Source organism: Staurois parvus, unplaced genomic scaffold, assembly GCF_062004578.1.
Source record: "Staurois parvus isolate SC_StPar_1 unplaced genomic scaffold, SC_StPar_1.0 ptg000287l, whole genome shotgun sequence".
NCBI classification, from domain to species: domain Eukaryota; kingdom Metazoa; phylum Chordata; class Amphibia; order Anura; family Ranidae; genus Staurois; species Staurois parvus.
The window spans coordinates 3,573,583-3,595,374 of NW_028318083.1; the positions used below are offsets into that span (position 1 = coordinate 3,573,583).

The following is a 21,792-nucleotide window of genomic DNA, read 5'->3' on the forward strand; positions in this document are numbered from 1 at the left end:
GATATATACTCATATGCATATTTAGACATCATGTTTCTGCGTTATGATGGCATTATAACTGTTTTTTGTTTGTTCTTCTAACCCTGATGAAGAGGTAGTGGTGTTGCTCCAGAAATGCATTGGCTGCTTTTCTATGACTTTTTTTTCACCAACAATTAAAATATCTTTGACTTATTTATCTGGTGTTGGTTTGGTACTCCTTTCTGTATTTTTATGGTTTGAGCCTCTGTTGGTTGCCCATTGAGCACAAGCCTTGCCATTCAGCTTGTTTGACATTTTCATTCATCTGACTACACTTGCAAGTCTAAAAGTTCCCAATACCTCTGAATATGTTGTTCTGGACTTTTGAAATGTAAGGCTATGTGGGGCTCTGCCTGCATAGCTGTGTCATTCATTTACAGAGATCTGTGAATAAATGAACTACTAATTCCATTTATCACTCTGGCAAGCGGCTTGTAGTTCCCAATGGGAACCCCTACACTTGTAGACCATTGATACGTCCTCCAGCTCTCTCCAACTTACCTTTGTACAGACAGAAAGCTGAAGGAAGAGTGTGGTGGATCCTGGCATTGCACCTGCAATCCACTGATTGTGGATGCAATGCTTTGCAGGCTGATTTGCAAGAAATAATAAATGCCCATTTTTTCCTGGAAATATATGTGCATATATTAATTTATGTAAAGTGGACTGCCTTTAGGATCAGATTGTTTCCCCCAGGGGAGCTCACAATATAATCTATGTCCCTATGACAGATTACAATACACACTACTGCAAATTTTGGGAGGAAGACAACCTACAGGGATATTTGTGGATTAGCAAATAGGACACATCAAAGTGTTCAGTTGATCCCCAGATATAGGCAACTGAAGATGTAAGCAGATCTTAGCTTTTTCATTTCATTGTAGGTCTGTTCTGCCTCTTCACTCTTCACATCATCTGCTTAGAATAAATTGTCAGGAATTGTTATAGATTTACTATAAAAATATCTTAAGATGTAGGCTTGTTAGACTTATTAAATGTACAGTACATCAGTAGCAAACATTGGCAGTAATGACTAACATCACTGTTAATGATCACAGCCAGGGGCGGACTGACCATTTGGAAACTCGGGCACTGCCCAAGGGCCCGGGGTCAGTAGGGGGCCCCATGAAATGCCCCTGGTACCTTTTTCATAGGCTTTTTTGAGTTTGGGCAAGGACACAGGGGCCCCATGATCCCCTATTGCCTGGGGGTCCCATGAGTTGTCAGTCCACCCCTGATCACAGCTAAACCTATGATCTTGGAAACCATAATGACTGATCACCTCCCTTCAATACTCTGTTCTCTATGATATATTGTAAGCTATCTTTTGGCGTTCTCTTTTGTATTGTTTCATGTATTGGTTTTTTATTATAGCTTCCAAAATCTTTATATGGCTTTTGAATGATAAGAATAATAATCTCTTGATTATTAAGTTTGAGTTTTTTTTATAAGAAGCTGTGAAACATAACTCAAGTAATTAAATATAGCACTCACACACATAACTCAAATATCGATATTTTTTTATTAGCAAAATTTATATACAAAAACAAATACATTCAGTATATAACAATAAAGTCATTTACATGGTTGCTATGTACAAAAATTAGAGTATGCTTAAAATGAATGGATTATTGAAAAAGCCATATTTGTGTTTTGTGGTAAGCTATATAAAATACTACATTGAATATGTACTAGCATAAAACTACAATGAAGAAAATGTTTCCAAAATATACAGATGCCACATAACTATTGTTTGCCTTTTCCTGGGCAGCACTTCTAGACCACACTTCATAAGTTTGACATTCTTTTACTTTTTACTGTTGTTCTTATGTCCCCATTAGTCTGCTGTAGCTGCATGATGCTATACATTATATTTAAGGTTTATTATAACCACACAACAGTAGAGGATATAGAATTGTTCCACACATGTCATGACGCTGGTTTAGGCTACCACTGAATATATAATCTTTCTTTATTGCCAAATCATTAAAGTGGATGGTAAACCAATATTAAGCCTGGGTTTTATTGAAAGAGTAAAAGATGACCTTAGACAGGCATCTCCCTAGGATGACAAGTGCGGAGATAATTACCTATGCTTAAAATATGTAAACTCTAACACTAAAATCTCATAAAGGCTTTACCATGTTATTGTAATTTAAAAGTCATTTATATAATTTTTACATATTTAGCTTTTATTAAAGTTGAGGAATACTTGATGATATTTCCATCAAGGTCCTTCATATAACTTCCTGTTATATGAGGTCAAAACTCTGTTCTTTTTTCCAGCTGTGCTCCTGCATTGTCACACTGGTTTCTGATGGCGACTACCAGTAGCCCTTTCCACACACTTTACACAGTTATGGTCTACTATTGTCTTTATCAGGAAACCCAACCTGAGAAAAAGCAATGCAGCCATCATTGAAAGGATGGAGCAGGAAAATGGTTGCACAAAAAGCTGCAGGAGATAAGCAGTACTGAGATGTAACAAAGGGTGACAAGAGTGTGAAAACAAGTATTTTAATTAAACAAAGGAAATTGTTTATGGTACACAGTGCTTAAGCAAAGACTATTTGGTTAGAGTTTACATATACTTTTATTGAAGCAAGACCCACCATTTGCCTGATGGGTTAAGGGATCCATGCAAAGTTCACTACTCATTTCCCTCTTCTGTATGGGGATTAGGAGCTTGTCCTAGGTCTCTCATTTTTGGAAAATCTTTGTCTGTATCAATGACCACTTCCAACACCGGAAGTACCCATTGTTACACCTAAGGTGTAATTTTACAGGGGCAGTTTATGGCTAGTCCACTTCAAATACATCTATAAACCTTTCACGTATTTAATGGATCTGACAAACGCTTCACCTAATAAACTATTGTGTCAATGGAAATATGACTGTATCTAAATCCTTTCATTTCTTCAATCTGCGCTAAAATAGCATATGGAAAAAAGTTACCATGGTCAATAATAACATGGTTATAGGACCTTTTCTTGCACACAGAAGACATTCTACAAGAAATCCAGTTGTAGGACAGGTTGGAGAGCTTTTAGTAAGCCTCCTGTAGCCTAAAATAGCTATAGAACCTTGTATGGATTTAGATGATGCACAGCTTGTTTATTGTCACAGATAATTTGGTGATACATTTTGGAGTTGATTTACTAAAGGCAAATAGACTATTCACTTTGCAGGGGAGGTTGCATTTTGCAATGGGAAGTTTCCTCAGAGCTTAGTGAATACTGTAAATTCCATTTGCAAAGAATACTCAGTTAAATGCAAGGGGGGAAAAAAGCATTTTTACTTGCACATGATTGGATGATGGAAGTCAAAAGAGCTTCACCTTTCACCTCTTTCACTCAGCTCTGGGGAAAGCTCTTTGCCTTTAGTAAATGAACCCTTTGTGTATGCACCAAATAGTTTAAATAAGGGTATTCTGCACATGGTGAAATGTTTCTCAGTATTTTTTCACTGAATACTCCTATATATAAATATGATGGATAAGGAAGCAGCCTACCTGCATAGAAGAGTGAAAAATACTTCAATTTTTGTCAATAGTACTAAGCAGCCCGTAGATGACTAATTTTTTTCCTTACACTTGGTTCCCCCATCAACACTTTCAGGGGGGAATGTCCCCTGCAGAGCTATTGTGTTCTGTCAGGGGGGGGGGGATCATGGGGAGCCTTCTTGACCAGCAGAACACAATGATTACTGATAGCAGCTATAGCCAGTAGCAATAATCGAATGAAATTATCTGACAGGCTGGTTTCACCCAATTCAATTGATGGATCAACTTGGGTACGTCCAACCTGCCCTTGGGTGGATTGAATCTTGGCTGGTCCCTGATGAACCAAACAAATTTTGTTCCATGTATGGCCAGCTTTACTGTAGCTCATGTTTTAGGTTTTTTCTGTGCTTCCACTGTATAATTTATCAGAACATGAGCATTGCTGGAAATATGACAGTGTATGTTGGTTTTATAGCTATATAAATTGTTTCTCTTTTGGGATACAATATACAACACCTGCTGAACTGCTGAAATACGTAAATGAAATACATATATGATAACTGTTTAATTTTCCAAAGTATTTCTAATCCTGTTCAGCCAGTCTTGTGGTTAGCACACTTTTGCCACACTATACAGTCTACAGGGCAGCACCAATGTTCACTTTAGTAGCTGTGTGACCCACTTGCTGATTAGCTGATGAATTGGTATTATTACACTGATGAGGTTTTCAGTGTATGTTACCCTTTGGACTCCAATGCCTGATATTTTCAAGTTCCAGCAATATACTATGCAATAGACCCTGATTGGCTTGTTGTAAGCAGACCTCCCTATATGTCAAGGGATTGTTGCTAGATAAAGAGTTCAGACAGTCATAATACCAATATTATAATATACATATAATGATTTTTTAAGTGAATACATTATTGGAAATGTGTTAATTTGTTTGCCTTGTTAACACTTGAATTGACTTCACTTGTGAATGTTTTGCAGGAGGACCTTGTAAAATGTAAATACATAACAGTTTGTTCTGAGCTAGTAAATACAATTATACAATATCGTAAATTACAGGAACTTTTCAGATTTAACTCACTAAAACACAAGCTAAAACAGTGTACATTTTCCATTTTCAGCAGTCTCCATTTTCATATCTATAAGGTTGTCCTGAGAAGCCGTTACTCATACACTGACCATATTTGTAAAAGTCCAAGTTTTCCAGTCTTTCAGACTTTGTAGGAATCTGCTCTTGGTAACCCAATGCTGTTTTAATTACACTAAAGTCATCTTGGGCTTTCACATCGGGAAAGTTCCCTTCTGACACACTGTCTTGTAAATGTGGATAGTTTTGCAAAGCCTTGACATCACACACATTGTCATTATACTTCACTACTGGAGGTTTGTAGGCCTGATAGGAAACTTTGGTGGTGGTTGTTATAACAGTCTGTAAAGCAGGAGATGGTGATCTCGCATATCTACATGGGTATTCAGGGTTGTAGTAAGAATGACCAGCATTTGTCTGAATCTGGCCATAGTCATTTCTGTCAGCATATCCAGCTTTGGAAAATATCTGCTTCCATCCGTGATGTTTACCGGTACCATCAAAACTCCTTTCATGGGGGCTCAGCATACTAAGATTGGTTTGAGGTCCATTTAATGAGACTCGGTCACTTTCTGGCAGACTTCCCATGGGTTCTTTGTATATTGGAGGGTATGAATTGGGAGTCATGTAACCAGGGACATGGAAATCATAACCACATGGTGTTCTCGGCATGTATATTCTTTCAGAGCATTTTGGAAATGAGGAAACTGAATCACCTTGGTAACCTACTGTACCATAATTCGGTTTGAAGGGGTCTGTGTTCTGAAATGAGGGGTAGTGTTGAGGTGCGAGAGGAAAACCTCCTTCTGCTACAAGACTGAAACGCTCTGGTCCATCTAAGCAAGATATAGGATGCATGTTGGAGAAATGTCCACCACTATCATTGTATCTGCCCACCTAAAAACAAATGGAATAATGTTAAATATTTTAATTAAATAAATTAAATGTGTACATAAAGTGCATGGTTATTTTTGAAGCAGTTTTAAAGGCTTTTGTTTTTAAATAAATAACTATCATGTGATACTTACCTGCTCTGTGCAATGGAATTGCACAGACTGGCCCCAAACCTTCTCTTCTAGGAGGAGCTTTGCCTGCTTCTCCTCTTCAGGGTCTGCCACCATAGCAAGCCATCTGCTATGGGAGCAGATGTTTGGACTCGCTCCTAAGCCTGACTGTGTGCAGCTATAGACACACACAGCATTACTCAGCCCCGCCCCTCATTTTCTGCTCACAGGATTTCATTGACAGAAGCAGGAGCCAATGCTGCCTCTCTGTCCATTGAATGTAGGGAGAGAGGAGAGAGCTGCTACAGATGCGTACAGCACTGGATTAAGTGAGGACTCAGGTAAGTATTTAGTTGGGTGAGGGGTGATACTGCTACACGGACATTTTTTTACCTTAATGAAGGGAATGCATAGAGGTAAAAAAAAAGTCTTGGCTTTAGAACCACTTTTAACATTACAGTACATTTTCTAGAATATTTATAGAATTGATTTATTGTTTGCTATGTTCAATGTCCATTCATAGTATATTTCTAAAAATATTTATTGGCAAATTTGCAACATTAAATTACCAATCTAAGACACACTGATACTGTGAATCAGCAACAATCAATCAGTGGGAGGGATTTACTAGAAAAAAACACTAGTCCAACATCCAAACATGTCACATTGGATCTACTGAACGTGACACCTACCTAATACCAAAAATGTTTACTTATTTCAGGTACTTCTATAGCACTGTCAATTTTACACAGTGCTTTACATATATATTGCACATTCACATCAGTCCCTAACCCTCAAGGGGTGTACAATCTAAGGTCCCTAACTTACATTCATGTATAAACATACTAGGGCCAATTTAGACAGGAACCAATTAACCTACCAGCATGTCTTTGGAGTGTGGGAGGAAACCCATGCAGGCACAGGGAGAACATGCAAACTCCTGGCAGGTGGTGCTGTGGCTGGGATTTGAACTAATGACCCTAGTACTGCCAGGCAGAAGTGCTAACCATTTAGCCACTGTGCTGCCCCATTGAACTGGGGATTTTACTTATTACTTTATGAACTTTAGAATGGCCATGTCAATTTCTTAAGATATCTCAAGAGTAAAATTAAAAATCGTCAGGTAAAAGACACAAATCAGCTGATAATCTAAAAGAGTTGAGATTCTTCACTCAAAATTGTGTGAATATTCAATTCAATCATCCAATCATGTGAAAAGCATCTGCACAGGATTGGGTATTCAAATTAAACAGGAATTTGCTTTTCACATGATAGGTGATGTAAATATTCACACTAATTTTTGAATCCTTTTGTAAATCATCTTCATTGTATTGAAGTAAGATGTTAACAATGAGAAGTAAAAATAGCAGCCTCAATGTTTCTATTAAGAAAGGGTTCCAATGATTCCTTAAAAAGGCCAATGACTGTAAAGAAGGAGGAAAAAGGCCGTAGGCAGGCCAAAAACAACAGTTATGCTGTAAGAACACATAGAAAGAACTTCCTTTAACCTCGTAACTAGGCAGTTGGAAATTCTGGATGGGAGCAACACAGAAACTTCAGGATCCTAGTAATAAAGAATGGAGGCATTATTATGAGCCATTTTAGCATTAACAGCCCCATTTTTTATTGCGTTAACCTGAACCATAAAGATGGATGTGGATATTCTGAACAGCGCCAGTTGGTGGCAATGGAGGGATTTAGATATGTTTCAGTCATCCCACATGGAAGGAAAATATAGTTGAAATATATTTTAAAAGTATTCTTCCCAAATATATTGACATATATTTGAAATACTACAATTTTGTCTGTATTCAATATATTTCAAAATATATTTCAAAAAATAAATATACATACTATATGTTGAAATGCGTTTTATTACAAAATATATGAAAAATATTTTTAAAAATACATTTTCAAATATACTCTATGTCTTCAAAAATACATTTAATCTACATTTTTGGAATGCATTGGAATGCATTTACAAATATATGTAAAAATATATGTTAAAATTACTTTTTTATATGTTAAAAAAATCTGAAGAATATATTTTTAAAAATATTTTTCATATGCTTTGTAATATATATATATCAACATGCAGTATATATATTATTATATATATTGAATACAGCAAAAATTATAGTATTTCAAATATATGCCAATATAATTGGGAAGAATATTTTTAAAATATATTTAAAATATATTTTTCTTCCATGAGGGATATTTCTTTATTTAAGATACTTTCTTCCAAAACTAGTGGGAGATAATATAGTTTAGGACAGGAGAGCTGGAAAAAGTATGCTAAGCTGTTTTTTGCTGTCATTGCTGTAACTTTCCTTTTTGCTCAGCAACCAAGCACGTGTAAGCTTTAATTCTTTAACATTCTAGAGCAGGGGCATCCAACCCACGGGCCGCATACGGTTCAAGATGGCTATGAATGCGTCCCAACACAAAATCATAAACATACTTAAAAATGTTGATTTTTGGGGGGAATTTTTTGTCAAAATATTTTTAGTGAACACATGAAAATGTCCCACTCTTCACAATCACGTCTGTGATCAGTTTTCAGCAGCACCTATATTTGTGGGCAACTGTTTTCAAGGATGAAGTACATGGATGGCAATATTAAAACCAAAATATCTGATGAGCACATTGAGAATTCATTGAGAATTGCTACTACATCCATCGAACCAGATATTTATGCGTTAGTTTATCAGAACAGTGTCACATATCGTACTAGTTTTATGTTGTCCTCTTATACTTTTATAACTTAGAAAAAAATACAAAAAAAGTTTTATTACGCAGATAGCTACATTATCTATATCAGTGATCATTAACTTGTGATCTGCCTGATTTTTTCTGCTCATCAGTTCTCCTTATTGTTAGTGTATTTTATGTGTGGCCCAAGACAATTCCTCTACTTCCAGTGCCCAGGAAAGTCAAAAGGATGGACACGCCTGTTCTAGAGTAAAAGGTTCATATTAGTGGAAAATACCCAGATGCCATATATCAAATCCTAATCAGAGAGAGTTTGTTGGTGATATTAGTTTCTAAATGTCATCATTATTAATAGTATCTTCACTATTCACATGATGAAGGAGTTTAAGTCCCACCAGTCTGGGGTAGTTGTACATTACAGAGATGGTTGGCAGTTCTCACCTCGGATTCCAGAAGCTTCTTTTTCTGGGACAAATGGGAGGACGACATCTGTCTTTTTACAGCACTTCTCCGAGCTTCTGTCTCTGACTTACTTTCTGGTCTGGGGTGATCGTGAACACCCTTTGCCTAAAAATGAATAACATAATAGAGATATCTTTACAAAGAATCACTAAAGATTATTGGAGTCCCTAGTGTACCCAATGCTCGCTATGCTTTGATTGACTAATTGGCCCATTATTTTGTTTTTTAAAGATATGTCCTTCTGCAATCTTTTTTGCTCTGTTATAACAAACATTATCAACAGGTAATTTCTTCTTGACAGTAAAGATGCAATGGAAAGCTCACTTTTCTAACTGTCAGGATAATAATAGTGTGTTTCCAAGAACAATACTCTGCTGCTACAGGCTACATAATTTTATTTAACAGAAGTCATTTTTTTTTATTTTTACTAATATATGGGCCTCAGTTTATCATCACAGAAAGAAAACATTAAAAATGGATCAAGCGTGGTGACGTCACTTCCGGCCTGGACAGCAGCTGCCATCTTGCTACACCCATGCAAGTACACCCAAATCGTTACATGCTGCTTTGAGCTTGTTTTACATTATTTATTTATTAATTTCAGGTACTTATATAGCGCCATCAATTTATGCAGCGCTTTACACATATATATTGTACATTTATATCAGTCCCTAACCCTCAGTGGGTGTACAATCTAAGGTCCCTAACTTACATTCATACATACACATATTAGGGCCAATTTAGACAGGATCCAATTAACCTACCAGCATGTCTTTGGAGTGTGGAAGGAAAGTGGAGCACCTGGAGGAAACCCACGCAGGCACAGGGAGAACATGCAAACTCCAGGCAGGTGATGCTGTGGCTGGGATTTGAACCAACAACCCTAGTACTTCCAGGCGGAAGTGCTAATCATTTAGCCACTGTGCTGCCACAAAACCCTACAGCACCTGGTATTCCCAGGTGGTCTCCCATCCAAGTACTAAGCAGGCCCAACCCTGCTTTGTTTCCGAGATCAGACGAGATCGGGCGCATTCAGGGTGGTGTGAATGTACATCATTGATTTGATGTAAGTGGGCATTTGGCAATATGCTGCTCAATAAATTTTAATAAATACTACACTATGGAAGTGTTCCTTTTCTCCTCTTTTGGGATCCTTTGAGTTGGCTGTGTGGTGCATGTTTTTCCGTAAGGGGGATAAAATCACTGTTGCTGACGGTTGATGCTCCAGGATTAGAGTGCAAAGGCCCCTTTACTGATCTGTTTGGCGTTGAGTGCCCTGAAAGTGTGTTGGCCCCTTGGGGTCGCAAAATGGAAGTGAGGAGGCAATTTAGCCAGTGATGGATTGCTAGTCATACTGATCACTTTTACTACCACCGATCAAGTTTACTTGGGAGTCTAATTATCGAACTTTACATGTATTAATGTATTGTGGACTATCGCACCATCCTTTGGATTTATTCATCACCCGTGGCAATACATATGCCATTTTATTACGTGGATTTTGTGTTTATTTTATATGCAATATTTTCTTCCACCATTTATTGTGACATGTTCGTTATTCCACATTCAGTTCCCTATTGGGACATATTCACCCTGTGTTTATATATATTGATTATTGGTACACTTTATTTGTATTATTCACTATACTTTCTTGCTGGCCACACTTTTACAGTGCACTTATAGAGTTGAGGACATTTTTTTCTTAAGGTAGTGCACTTTTGATATCCATGTTTTTCTACAGTTTTGTGGCACTATTTCACATAATTTATGCTGTGTATTTTTGTGTTTGTGCTCACTTATTATTGATTTGTCCTGACATTTATGTCATCCACTTTTTATTTCCCACCATTAGACATCAACTTTTGGGCTCTCCTGGTATTTGTTCATTGTCCGCTATTATATTTCATCCATTGACTCTTATATTACTTGTTTTTTCTTTTAGTTTCCCAGCACATATTTGGAGTCTAATATGTGCATATTTGTGTTTATTTCACATCTGTAGTGTTAATATAGTCTTATACATGCGTTTTGGTTTTTGTGGTCATTCACTATCTTTAGTTTATTTAGATTCCCCTGTATTTGTTAGCGCAGCATCATCCCCCCCTTCTTCTGCATTTTTTCTATTTTCGTATATAGGTGTCCATTTATGAACCAGCGGTAATAGATCGCTGCTCAGTTCTCCTTCATTCTCGGAGAACACAGTTCTCCTGTGAATGCAGTTTATGAAGCAGTTCTCCGAACGAAGGGAGAACGGTCTCCAAACGCTGGAGAACGGTCTACAAACGCTGGAAAACGGCTGATTTTACTATAATCTCGTGAGATTACAGTAAAAGATTAGTTTACTAAACAGAGGTAAATTATCGCTTAGTTTGCGGTCCCTCTGATTCTCCAGCTCTGGGCTGGAGAATCTGGAGGGAGAACACAGATCTCCAGTGAAGGGCTGACATGATCTTCTGAGTGTTATAAACTGTGAATGACCAGAGAATAGCTGAGATCCGTTGAATCGCAGCTATTCTCTGTGTCATAAACAGACACCATAGCTGCTTGCTGCTTTCTTAGATTCTATTATCAGTGTGTAGTGGTAACACGGGAGGTTTTTTCCTATTTTTCATTAAAAATGGATCAACATAACAGTGATTAAACTTTGGACCCCCATTTAAAATATATATCCAAACTGTAATACTTCTCATTAACAAATACCATACATTTAAAGTATGTGTATTTACAATATTTGCAATATAATATCTAATAGACACAATGGGGTTGATTTACTAATACTGGAGAATGCAATATATGATGCAGCTCTGCATAAACCAGTCAACCTCCAGGAATTTTTATCAAAGCTTAATTGAACAAGCTATAGTTAGAAGTTGATTGGCTACAATGCAGAGATACATTGGATTTTGCACTGTCCGGTTTTAGTAAATCAATCCCACTACAATGATGCTTCTATTGGTGCATTAAGGGAAAAACAAGCAGTCAGGAACAGAGATGTGACCCCTTGGGGTTATGGGCACTATCAGATATTACCTCTGCTACACGCTGCCTTATACACATCATTACATAAGATAAGTACCTGAAAGAATATGGCTTTTCCATCAAGGCGCCAGAAGTTAGTGACCGGATAACCACTGTGACCTCGGCAAGGGATCAACTCCAAAGCTGCATTGCAGTTACTACACAACTTTTCTGTAATGTAAAAAATTAATTCTGAAATTAAGACATTGTCCTTGCATAAGCATGTACAGACAGATAAAGGTATATTATTGCCAGACATGGGGTTTTCTAAACCACCACACAAGCCTAGACCTGGTTTGGCAACATTTTAACAAACCTATTTTGCCTATTTCAATTTTCAATTCTATTGGCTGCTTTGAATCCAGTTATTCTTTTCTTTGGTATTGCTACTTTTATTTGACTAGAAATGATCTGCCACATGTAGTCAATTTATATTACCCAAGATAATTATCTAGAGGTTCCTACAGTCCCCAGCAGGTACCTCCGGCAATCTCATGCCCAATGGAAAAATGTATAAATTAGGTTGGATGACTTTTTCTGCTCCTTAAATTGAAAATTACTACTAAGGGTGTCAACCTTGAGAGATGTGACCATATAGGACACAAGTGTACCTGTTTAGGTGCTTGTATTATCATTTGATGTTTAGATCTTTTGTTAACATCTCATTGTCTACAATATACAGCCAATGTTATGGGGGAGATTTACTAAAACTGGTACACCCAGAATCTGGCTTTTAGGTTTTACTTTAAAAGCGTAAATGAACAGGCTGAAGTTAGAAGCTGACTGGTTATGTGTAATTGGATGATAATGGTTTTTTTTTTATCATTTTTATGGTTGAACTAAATGGACTAGGCGTATTTTTTAAGCCAGACTAACTATGTAATTATGTAACTCTAATGACCAGGATTTGAGTTCTGTCCTCAATATAACTGGATACTAACATTTATAGGTAAAGTTGATCCAGGGAATATCCGATTGCCTCTCGGGGGATCTCGAAGGAATTTTTTCCCCAGCAGGAACAAATTGGATCATGCTTTGCTGGGGTCTTTTTTGCCTTCTTCTGGATCAACTGTGGGTATAGGATTATAACTTTTTTTTTTTTTCCTATGGTTGAACTGGATGGACTTTTGTCTTTTTTCAGCCAGACTAACTATGTAACTATGTCCTGAAACTTCCAAATACCTTAAGGAGAAAAGTTTGTTTGTTGTACCGAGTTGCATGTAGTATGTGTTGTTGTAAATGTATGAACCATATTTATGTACTTTCAACATTTCAAGTAAAATTTGTCTTTGGTATTTGTTTGACATATGTTGGCTTTTGTAGCCTGCATAATGATTTTTAAAATGTAATATGAGGAATTTGATTGACGTTCGGGTTTACAATAGGTATATAGCTAGATAGACAGACAGATATCTGTTGGCAGATATCATTGACCTCCCACTTACTTTGTTGTTTCTGTCTTGCTTTGTCGCAGATTGCTGGCCTGAGCTGTAGCTTGTCACCATCAGCCAACGTACAATTTCGGCTACACACCACCACACCCAGGCAAGACTTCTTTAGGATCTGACAATTGTGGTTGTTAGTATTTCTCATGGCCCATCCACTGAGATGACGTTGAGCATTTTTATCCTCCCCGGTGTATATATATCGAACATAGCCATCTGTCCACTCCTGGAAACTATCGAACTGCTTCAGATCCTATCATGTTAAAATGAACAATGTTTGTTGACTGTTCATTGTAATAAAATATAAAAGAAGTAGGACATGTTCATACCCTACATGGAATATAGCTGTATGGGACCCTATGGCTGGATAGAACACATGCTTTGCTCAACAGGCATCTGAAGGGCTGTACATATATTTCAGGTGCATTTGCGCATTCCAAAGACTCAGAAAAATACACAACATTGGAATTTTCCTTGCACAGAGTATCAAAGGCCACAAGCTCACAGTTTCTATGACCAATAATGTAAGGTTCCTTATCTTTCTATGAACTATACTGTATTGACTCTTATCCCAAAATGATAAAATTGCTATACTGGAGCACCCCTATTATTACAATACATCTATACAAATCCAGATTTAATTACAATCATTGCATAATAAGTATATTGAATATGTATGTAACATTATAAGACACAACGGTGTCCTTTTATGAAACTGAGATCAGCAGCGATCCTGAGGATCGCTGCTGATCTCAGATCATTAGTGGTTTAAGAAACAGAGATGATCAGCAGAGAACATGTTTTCCACTGATCATCTCAGCACACAGACTACCAGTGTATGAAGGAGCGATGTCAGCCTTTCAGTGGCGATATGTGTTCTCCCTCCAGATTCTCTAGCCCAGAGCTGGAGAATCGGGGGAACCGTAAACAAAGCAGCGATAATTTACCACTGCTTAGTAAACGGTGTTTGACTGATCTCTTACTGTAACCTCGCGAGATTATAGTAAGAGCAGCTGTTTTCCAGTGTTCAAAGCATTTGTAGATCACTTCTCTCCTCATTCAGAGAAGTGATCTACACCGCTTCATAAAAAGGCATTCAGAGGAGAACTCTCTCCTCTGAGAATGCCAGAGAACTGAGCAGTGGTCATTTACCACTACATGATAAAAGGACACCAAAACCTGCTTCTGATTTATGAACTTGGTTTCTCCATACTGCACCAATATGAATTGTATCATATCAACAGGTGATGAGATGTTATTTAACAAATGATTTTTATATATTTCCATACAATAATGTAACTGTTTCCTATCACTTTCCATAAACTGTATTAAACACAAAGCAGGTGTGCAGGTGTTTGTTCTGGTTTTACCTACTCATAGTCATTACAGATTAAACACTCCAGTAAGTGATGACATATTCCCCATTGTAATCTGTGATTAAGGATGTTTGCCTAAACTTCTGTGTGCAGACTGGATTAACATGTAGCTACACTGCTACTCAGTAACTAAGGGATGTGCAAATGATTTCTCTTGTCAGTCAATTCCCTTAGCTATAGTAATTACTTGTCTAACCTATATACTCCGGCAGACAATGCACTTATTGAGATAATGTCAATAAAACCAGTTATGTACAGTTATAGCAAATCAATCAGAACTTCCTTTGAATTTCAAAGCAGATTAGACAATTAAAATAATTTATCATTAGTTACTGTATGGTACTGCACTTTTCACAATGGTTTTATCAGTTTTTCTTTTGATTTGAGTAGGCTGTGTTTATTAGGTTTAAATAGAGACAATCCTACAGTCCAGTTATGTGCAGTCATTGCAAATCAATCAGATCTTCCTTTGAATTTCAAAGCAGTTAAAACAATGAATATAGTTTATGATTGGCCATATGGTACTGTACTTTTCTCAATGATTCTATCAGTTTTCTTTTGCTTAGAGCAGGCTGTGTTTATTAGGATTAAGTAGGGACAGTCCACTTAGGTTAAAGTTTAAGTGGTAGGGAAACAGGCTATAGTAATTGTACCTCATTGAACATTATAAATTGTATGTGTCCTCTTTTACATGTTAATCACCATCAAATATACACAGAAACAATAATACATCAAATGTACACAGACACAATAATACATCAAATGTACACAGACACAATAATACTTATAATAACTGTTCTTCTTACTTGCTATTAATATTGCTATTCCTCTTATTTATTTAATAATTATTATTATTATTATTACTATTATTATCATGAAGTTAGAATTGTATGGTGAACACCATCAAATTTGTAAATACACAATTATGAATAATAATAATATTTGTTCTTCTTATTTTTATTATAATGACTATACTTATTATCATTATGTTATTGTTGAGTAGTGATCACCATCAAATGTTTAAAGACACAGTTAATAGCAATAATAATAATCATCATCATTATCATTATCTTTGCTCTTTTTCTTATTTTTCTTATAATTACTATTCCTATTATCAGTATATTATTGTTGCATGGGGATCACCATCAAATCTGTAAAGACACAATTAATAAAAAGAAGAAGAAGAAGAAGAAGAAGATATAGTATTATATAATATATAAAATATTATTATTGTTATTACTTGTAGGAATGGTAGTAGTAGTGCTATAGTAGTACTAATAATAATAATAATAATACAGCTTACTATGTTTTAGCATTGGTAGCAAAAGTAGCAATATGTGAGGGTGCCTCTCGGGGATCAGGAAGGATTTTTTTCCCCTGCAGGAGCAAATTGGATCATGCTTTGCTGGGTTTTTTTACTTCCTCTGGATCAACTGTGGGTGTAGGGTTATAACTTTTTATTTTTTTAATGGTTGAACTAGATGGACTTTTGTCTTTTTTCAGCCAGACTATGTAACTTATATATATGTGAGACCCCACCGTACCCAGTACAATATCTATATTTTATACAGCCTTTACAGTCTTCCTTCTACAGCCCCAATTACTTCTGCATTTCTATTTTATTATTTTACTACCATTACACCTTTGTGCATAAGAGAATATATTGAATTGTATTTCTCTTCACTTTACATTATGAATGCCATCCTTTATTTCCACATCCACCCTATTTCAGTAATGACATTTTGATAATACTGCGGCTTCTAAATAGTTCCCTTTAATTGAACCGAAAAGAAATGTGTTTATGAAATCTCAGTGTAAAAATAACAAGTTTGGGAAGCTGAGAGATGTGCGTGACGAATGTTCCCCTGTGACAGGTCAGTGTCATTGTCGGGGTCATGGCTATGAACTGTTTTTATGGCAAAGGACAGGACATTTCATTATTTGGGGGAAATACATAACGAACTCATGACAGTGGTGAGGAATGGACCAAGGTCACTAGAGATGAGTCGCCAGATCACTAATAATAATTATCGGACGGTATATATCCATCCTCCATAGAGTCAAGTCTATTTAATACCATTAAAAAGTCTGATCGTCCGACACAGCGATAATTGTCATAATATCAGCTCTTCTACAACGTTTCCGATTTATGGCAAACACCATTTATTCCTCAGTATATAGGTAACTGCACACATCTAGCGGCGAATTACATCAGTAATTATCTCTTTTAATCATCTCATCATAATAAAACAAACCTGTCTAGGGAGAAACATACAGGCTGCAGTGTCTGGTATTTCCTTCTGAAAATGCAGATTGCCTGGCTGTCACTTATAATAGTCAGTAGTTTAGGACTTTTCTCCAACTTTTCTAATCTGCATAGGTGTTTGTCTTGGTAGATATTATTGAAGACCGTGTGGATACTACTTTTTTTTTAATTATTAAACCAGCCCATATATCTGAGCTATTAGAGCTTTGTGTTTTATTCCATAATCACACATATTTGTCACACATGGCAGTGATTGTGCTGTGAAATTGATTTACAAAAGAAGTAATGAATAGATTTGCAAAGCTTAGTAGAATTTACTAATGGTCAGCAGCCCCTATATATTAGGAAAATGAACTTTAATTCTTATTAAATACGGGCAGCACAGTGACTAAGTGGGCAGCACTGCTGCCTGGCAGTACTAGTGTCATTGGTTCGAATCCCAACCACGGCACCACCTGCCTGGAGTTTGCATGTTCTCCCTGTGCCTGCATGGGTTTCCTCTTGGTACTCCAGTTTCCTCCCACACTCCAAACACAGGCTGGTAGGTTAATTGGATCCTGTCTAAATTGGCCCTAGTGTATGTATGAATGTGAGTTAGGGAACATGTACGCCCCTTGAGGGTTAGGGACTGATGTGAATATACAATATATATATTTAAAGTGCTGCTTAAATTGATGACGCTATATAAGTACCTGTAATAAATAAAATAAATTAAATACTGCTAGAATATTACAGCTGCCTGCCTATTACAGCTGCCTGCCTGTGCACTTGATTACCTAAAGGGGCAGAAACTACCCCTAGAGGTTAGTGAATAAGGCTATACTATTCCTTACTCCTCCATAGTGCAATCACTGCTATATGGATCCTGGGATAAAACACTGAAAAGTTCTGGTTAATAACTCAGATATAGAGGTTGATTTACTAAAGAAATAGAGGCTGGTCACATGGCAAAATAAATGCTAGCAAAAAAAAAGAGAACCTGTGTTCACCTGGAATAAAAGAAAATAAATATGATTTTTTTTTTTTGTGTTGCTAGGGTATGTTTGTGGATTTGATGGGAACACAGCTTCTCATTATTTATTAAAGTTCAAAAGTGAACATCATTTAGTAAATGAATCCTGTGGCAACCAGTCTACATTTCTACTAGATCTTATTCAATATGAGTAAAATGTAGTAAATTTAAATCACATAAGATTAGCAGTTACAATGTTAGTAAACGGGGGCCCTTAGAAAATGTTAATTTAGCTAGTTTATTTTTTTTTTAAAGCAGATGTTGTGTGATGTCAGCTCCATCATCCTAAAAAGATAATTTCAACATGTGAATTGTATTAGCAGCAGACAAGGCGATCCCACTGAGAATAGCAATGTCTGTGTGCCATTGCCAGGGGCTCTGCTGTGTTCTCCATCACTCCAATCACTGGATCGCTGTCATCCCATTCTGTTTCCTTTACACACAATCCTTTAGTAGATACGATTTAATAGGTAAGCTTCAATAGCCCATTTCTTTATGCCCTAAAGTCTGGCCAATTAAAGATCGCTTCATTTGTATGTCCATTAATTTATCTATTTATTATCTATTTCTTATCTATTATGTATAGCTGGCACGATGATATTACTGATTGTATTGGTGATACGTATACATTTAACAACTCCCACCCCTGCACTATATTATATTATACTATACTATACTATACTATACTATACTATACTATACTATATTATATTATATTATATTATATGATATTATATTATATTAGGTTATGTGCTTATATTTTTTTAGATAGTTTATTTAAAAAAAAATAAATCACGGAGCACCATAAATATTGGGATGCTTAGATTTTATAATCAGTGTTATATTTATCACATTTATCTAGACAGCAGTTTTCTGCCGTTTTTATCAATACTATACTATATGTGCGGTTGTTATATAACTAACTTGTTTTTCCTGTTGGTTTTAATACATTTGTTGGCTTATTCCTCAAAGAACAATATTATTCCAGGTCGGACCCATCACAAACGGAATGAATCTAATCAGATCGCATCGGTTGTTGTAGGCTATTATATCATGCAAATCATTGTTGGTTTTCTTCACTGCGTTATGGAATTGGCCCCTAGCTATTTATATACTTCTTCTGCACGTTTTACTCTCATAATACTAGATAGCAACCAATGAAGCCAATGTGTTTTTTTTTTTTACACATTTTGATTTAAAATCGTTTTTATATGTTCTGATTGTAAATGTGGACTATCCTTACTGTACTGTAACTATATTACAACCATTTATATACATATTATTTGTAAAACCCGTTCCCCATCTAAACATGCTGATGCTCATTTGTATGTAGCAAAAAAAAAAAAAGTCTTAAAGGAGTACTTTTCACCCTTGTATATGCTCACTTAAAGGTGTAGGAGGATTTTGATATTCAACCTGAACCTATTTGGCTTCCTACAGTGAGCATGTGGATATATAGTGGGGCTTACTTACTAAAACTGGAGAGTGCAAAATCTGGTACAACTCTGCATATAAACCAACAAGCTTCCAGGTTTTATTGCCAAAGCTTAATTGATGAAGCAGTTAGAAATTGATTGGCTACGATGCACAACCAGATTCTGCATGCACCAGTTTTAGTAAATCTCCCCCCAAAATGTTCATTTTTGTAGGGTTTATTTTTTACTTTGCAAAAGTGAATGGTTGCCTGATTTAGTAAATATGGCGAATCTGTGCTCACTGCACTTAACTAATTTCATGCAAAAAAAATAGTTTTTTTTTATTTCTCTTGCACACAGTGGTGTTTATTTACTAAAGCTGGAGAGTACAAAATTAGGCTCACTTCTGCATAGAAACCAATTAGTTTCCAGGTTTTATTGCCAAAGCTTCACTGAATAAGCTGAAGTTAGAAGCTGATTGGTTTGTATGCAGAAGTGAGCCTGATTTGGTACTCTCCAGCATTAGTAAATAAACCCCAGTGAAAAGAATTTTACAAAGCCAAGTGAATTTCCAGTTTGCAAAGTGATGCGCTCTACTAATTTTATATATATATATACACAGTATGTATTACTTAATATATACATAATATATAAATACACACACACAAATATATATATAAAACTAAAGTTGTACAGTGCATCACTTTGCAAAACTGAAAATTCACTTGGCTATATATATATATGTATATATATCCCTACCTTATTAATATATGGTGTATGTAAATATATATATATATATATATATATATACACTATACATACTTAATATCTAAATATTTATACATTATATATGTGTGCTATACATACATACATATATATATATATATATATATATATATATATATTACATTATATATTACTTAATATATAAATACACACACACGCACACACACATATATATATATATATATATATATATATATATATATATATATATATATAAAAATATATATATATTTGTGTGTGTGTGTATTTATAAAATGTAATAAATATATATATATATATATATATATATATATATATATATATATATGTATGTATAGCACACATATATAATATATAAAATATTTAGATATTGAGTATGTATAGCATATATATATATAAATATTCATGCATTCATGCAATATATAAAATATTTATATACTAGGTATGTATAGCATATATATACCATATATTAATAAGGTAGGGATATATATATTTCTCTACACACACAAATCACACAAATTTATATCCCTACTTTATTAATATATTATTATATATATACTTAGCCCTATTAGACTATCATACTTACATAATAAGCACATATGTATGTGTGTATATATTATTAATTTTATACAGGATTTATATAGTGTCATATTATGTATGTGTAATAGGGCTTTGTATAGCCTGTATAGTTATTGTAAGGATGTATTTAATGTGAGCAGTCAGTTTAACCAGCATATCAGTGTGTGACATTCCAAGACATGCAAGTGATTTGATGTATGTGATATATGAACATGGAGAAGTCCTGTTTCTCGCTCGTATAGGTAGTGTACAGATGGTGCATGCAGTGTGAAAGTATTTGCTAGGCTCGGCTTAGCCTAAAAGAAGTGTGTTTAGAGAGGCTGACTCTTTGAACTTTCTCCGGCAGAGTTCCCAGCTCCCTCGTGTTGTTTTAGTACATGGCAGAGGCGCAGGTGATCGCACACAGCAGACCTGACACAGCTGTACCCACCTGCGGGAGTTTGGGGTCATTGATGTCCCAGGTGAGTTTCATCCCATAGGAACAGATGCAGTCAGAGTCATCGTACATGTCACCAGAGATCTTGGACATAGTCATCGGCTCCAGTGTGAAGTATGCTATTCAACTAAAACAAGAAATTCTATTAACGGCCACAATGGGAGCAACTACTATAGGCTAAGCATGCTGCATAAACCTGGATAAGACCTTTCGTTGTAGTAGTTGGCTTCTATATATGAGTGTGAGCATACTACGAATTCTATAAGCACACAAGCAGTAAATGATGTCTGAGTATTTCATATGTATGTGACATTAGTGATCATCAATGATGAATTGTGACATACCTGGGAGCCAGCTGCCAGTGACTGATGAGCCCAGTGTCCCTTGCAAGTGTCAGATACAGGTAGACTCCTGGACAGCCCTGGCTTCTCCTCCTCTTGCTTTATTTAGATGAGAGAGGCAGGTCTCATCATTACCTGTTGTCAGTTGTTGCAAGACTTTCTAGTACTGATCCGAGACTGACCCCTCCTTCTACACAAAACTAACAATACAATGGGGAGAGAAGGAAGCAGACACATCAGAGATTCCTACTCATTCAGGGGCAAAAGAAAAAAAACATCCAGGTGACAAGTGTGAGCAGATTTTATACACAGATGACAAAAAGAGAGAGATGGGTGCCA

General features: G+C 35.9%; 1 protein-coding gene and 1 pseudogene across 1 annotated transcript; both read right to left on the reverse strand.

Annotated features, from left to right (window-relative positions):
* Positions 1 to 1,524: 1,524 nt before the first annotated feature.
* GCM2 (GCM transcription factor 2) lies at positions 1,525 to 21,235 on the reverse strand. Its single transcript, XM_089682152.1, has 5 exons — positions 21,107 to 21,235; positions 13,264 to 13,516; positions 11,877 to 11,989; positions 8,780 to 8,905; positions 1,525 to 5,516 (listed from the first exon to the last, which is right to left on the reverse strand). The coding sequence occupies exons 1-5, from the start codon at positions 21,209 to 21,211 to the stop codon at positions 4,650 to 4,652; spliced, it is 1,464 nt and encodes a 487-aa protein (XP_089538278.1). The 5' UTR covers positions 21,212 to 21,235; the 3' UTR covers positions 1,525 to 4,649.
* On the reverse strand, positions 9,736 to 9,854 carry LOC149458328 (5S ribosomal RNA; annotated as a pseudogene).
* Positions 21,236 to 21,792: the final 557 nt, after the last annotated feature.

Bases quoted from the DNA above. Each gene is read 5' to 3' on its own strand.
- GCM2 (XM_089682152.1), bottom strand. From the start codon at position 21,211: ATGACTATGTCCAAGATCTCTGGTGACATGTACGATGACTCTGACTGC. The intron at 8,906-11,876 runs GTACTTATCTTA...ATTCATTTTTAG, and splicing joins GAAAAGCCATATTCTTTCAG to GCAAAGGGTGTTCACGATCA. The intron at 5,517-8,779 runs GTGAGAACTGCC...ATTTGTTTTTAG, and splicing joins AGAAGCTTCTGGAATCCGAG to GTGGGCAGATACAATGATAG.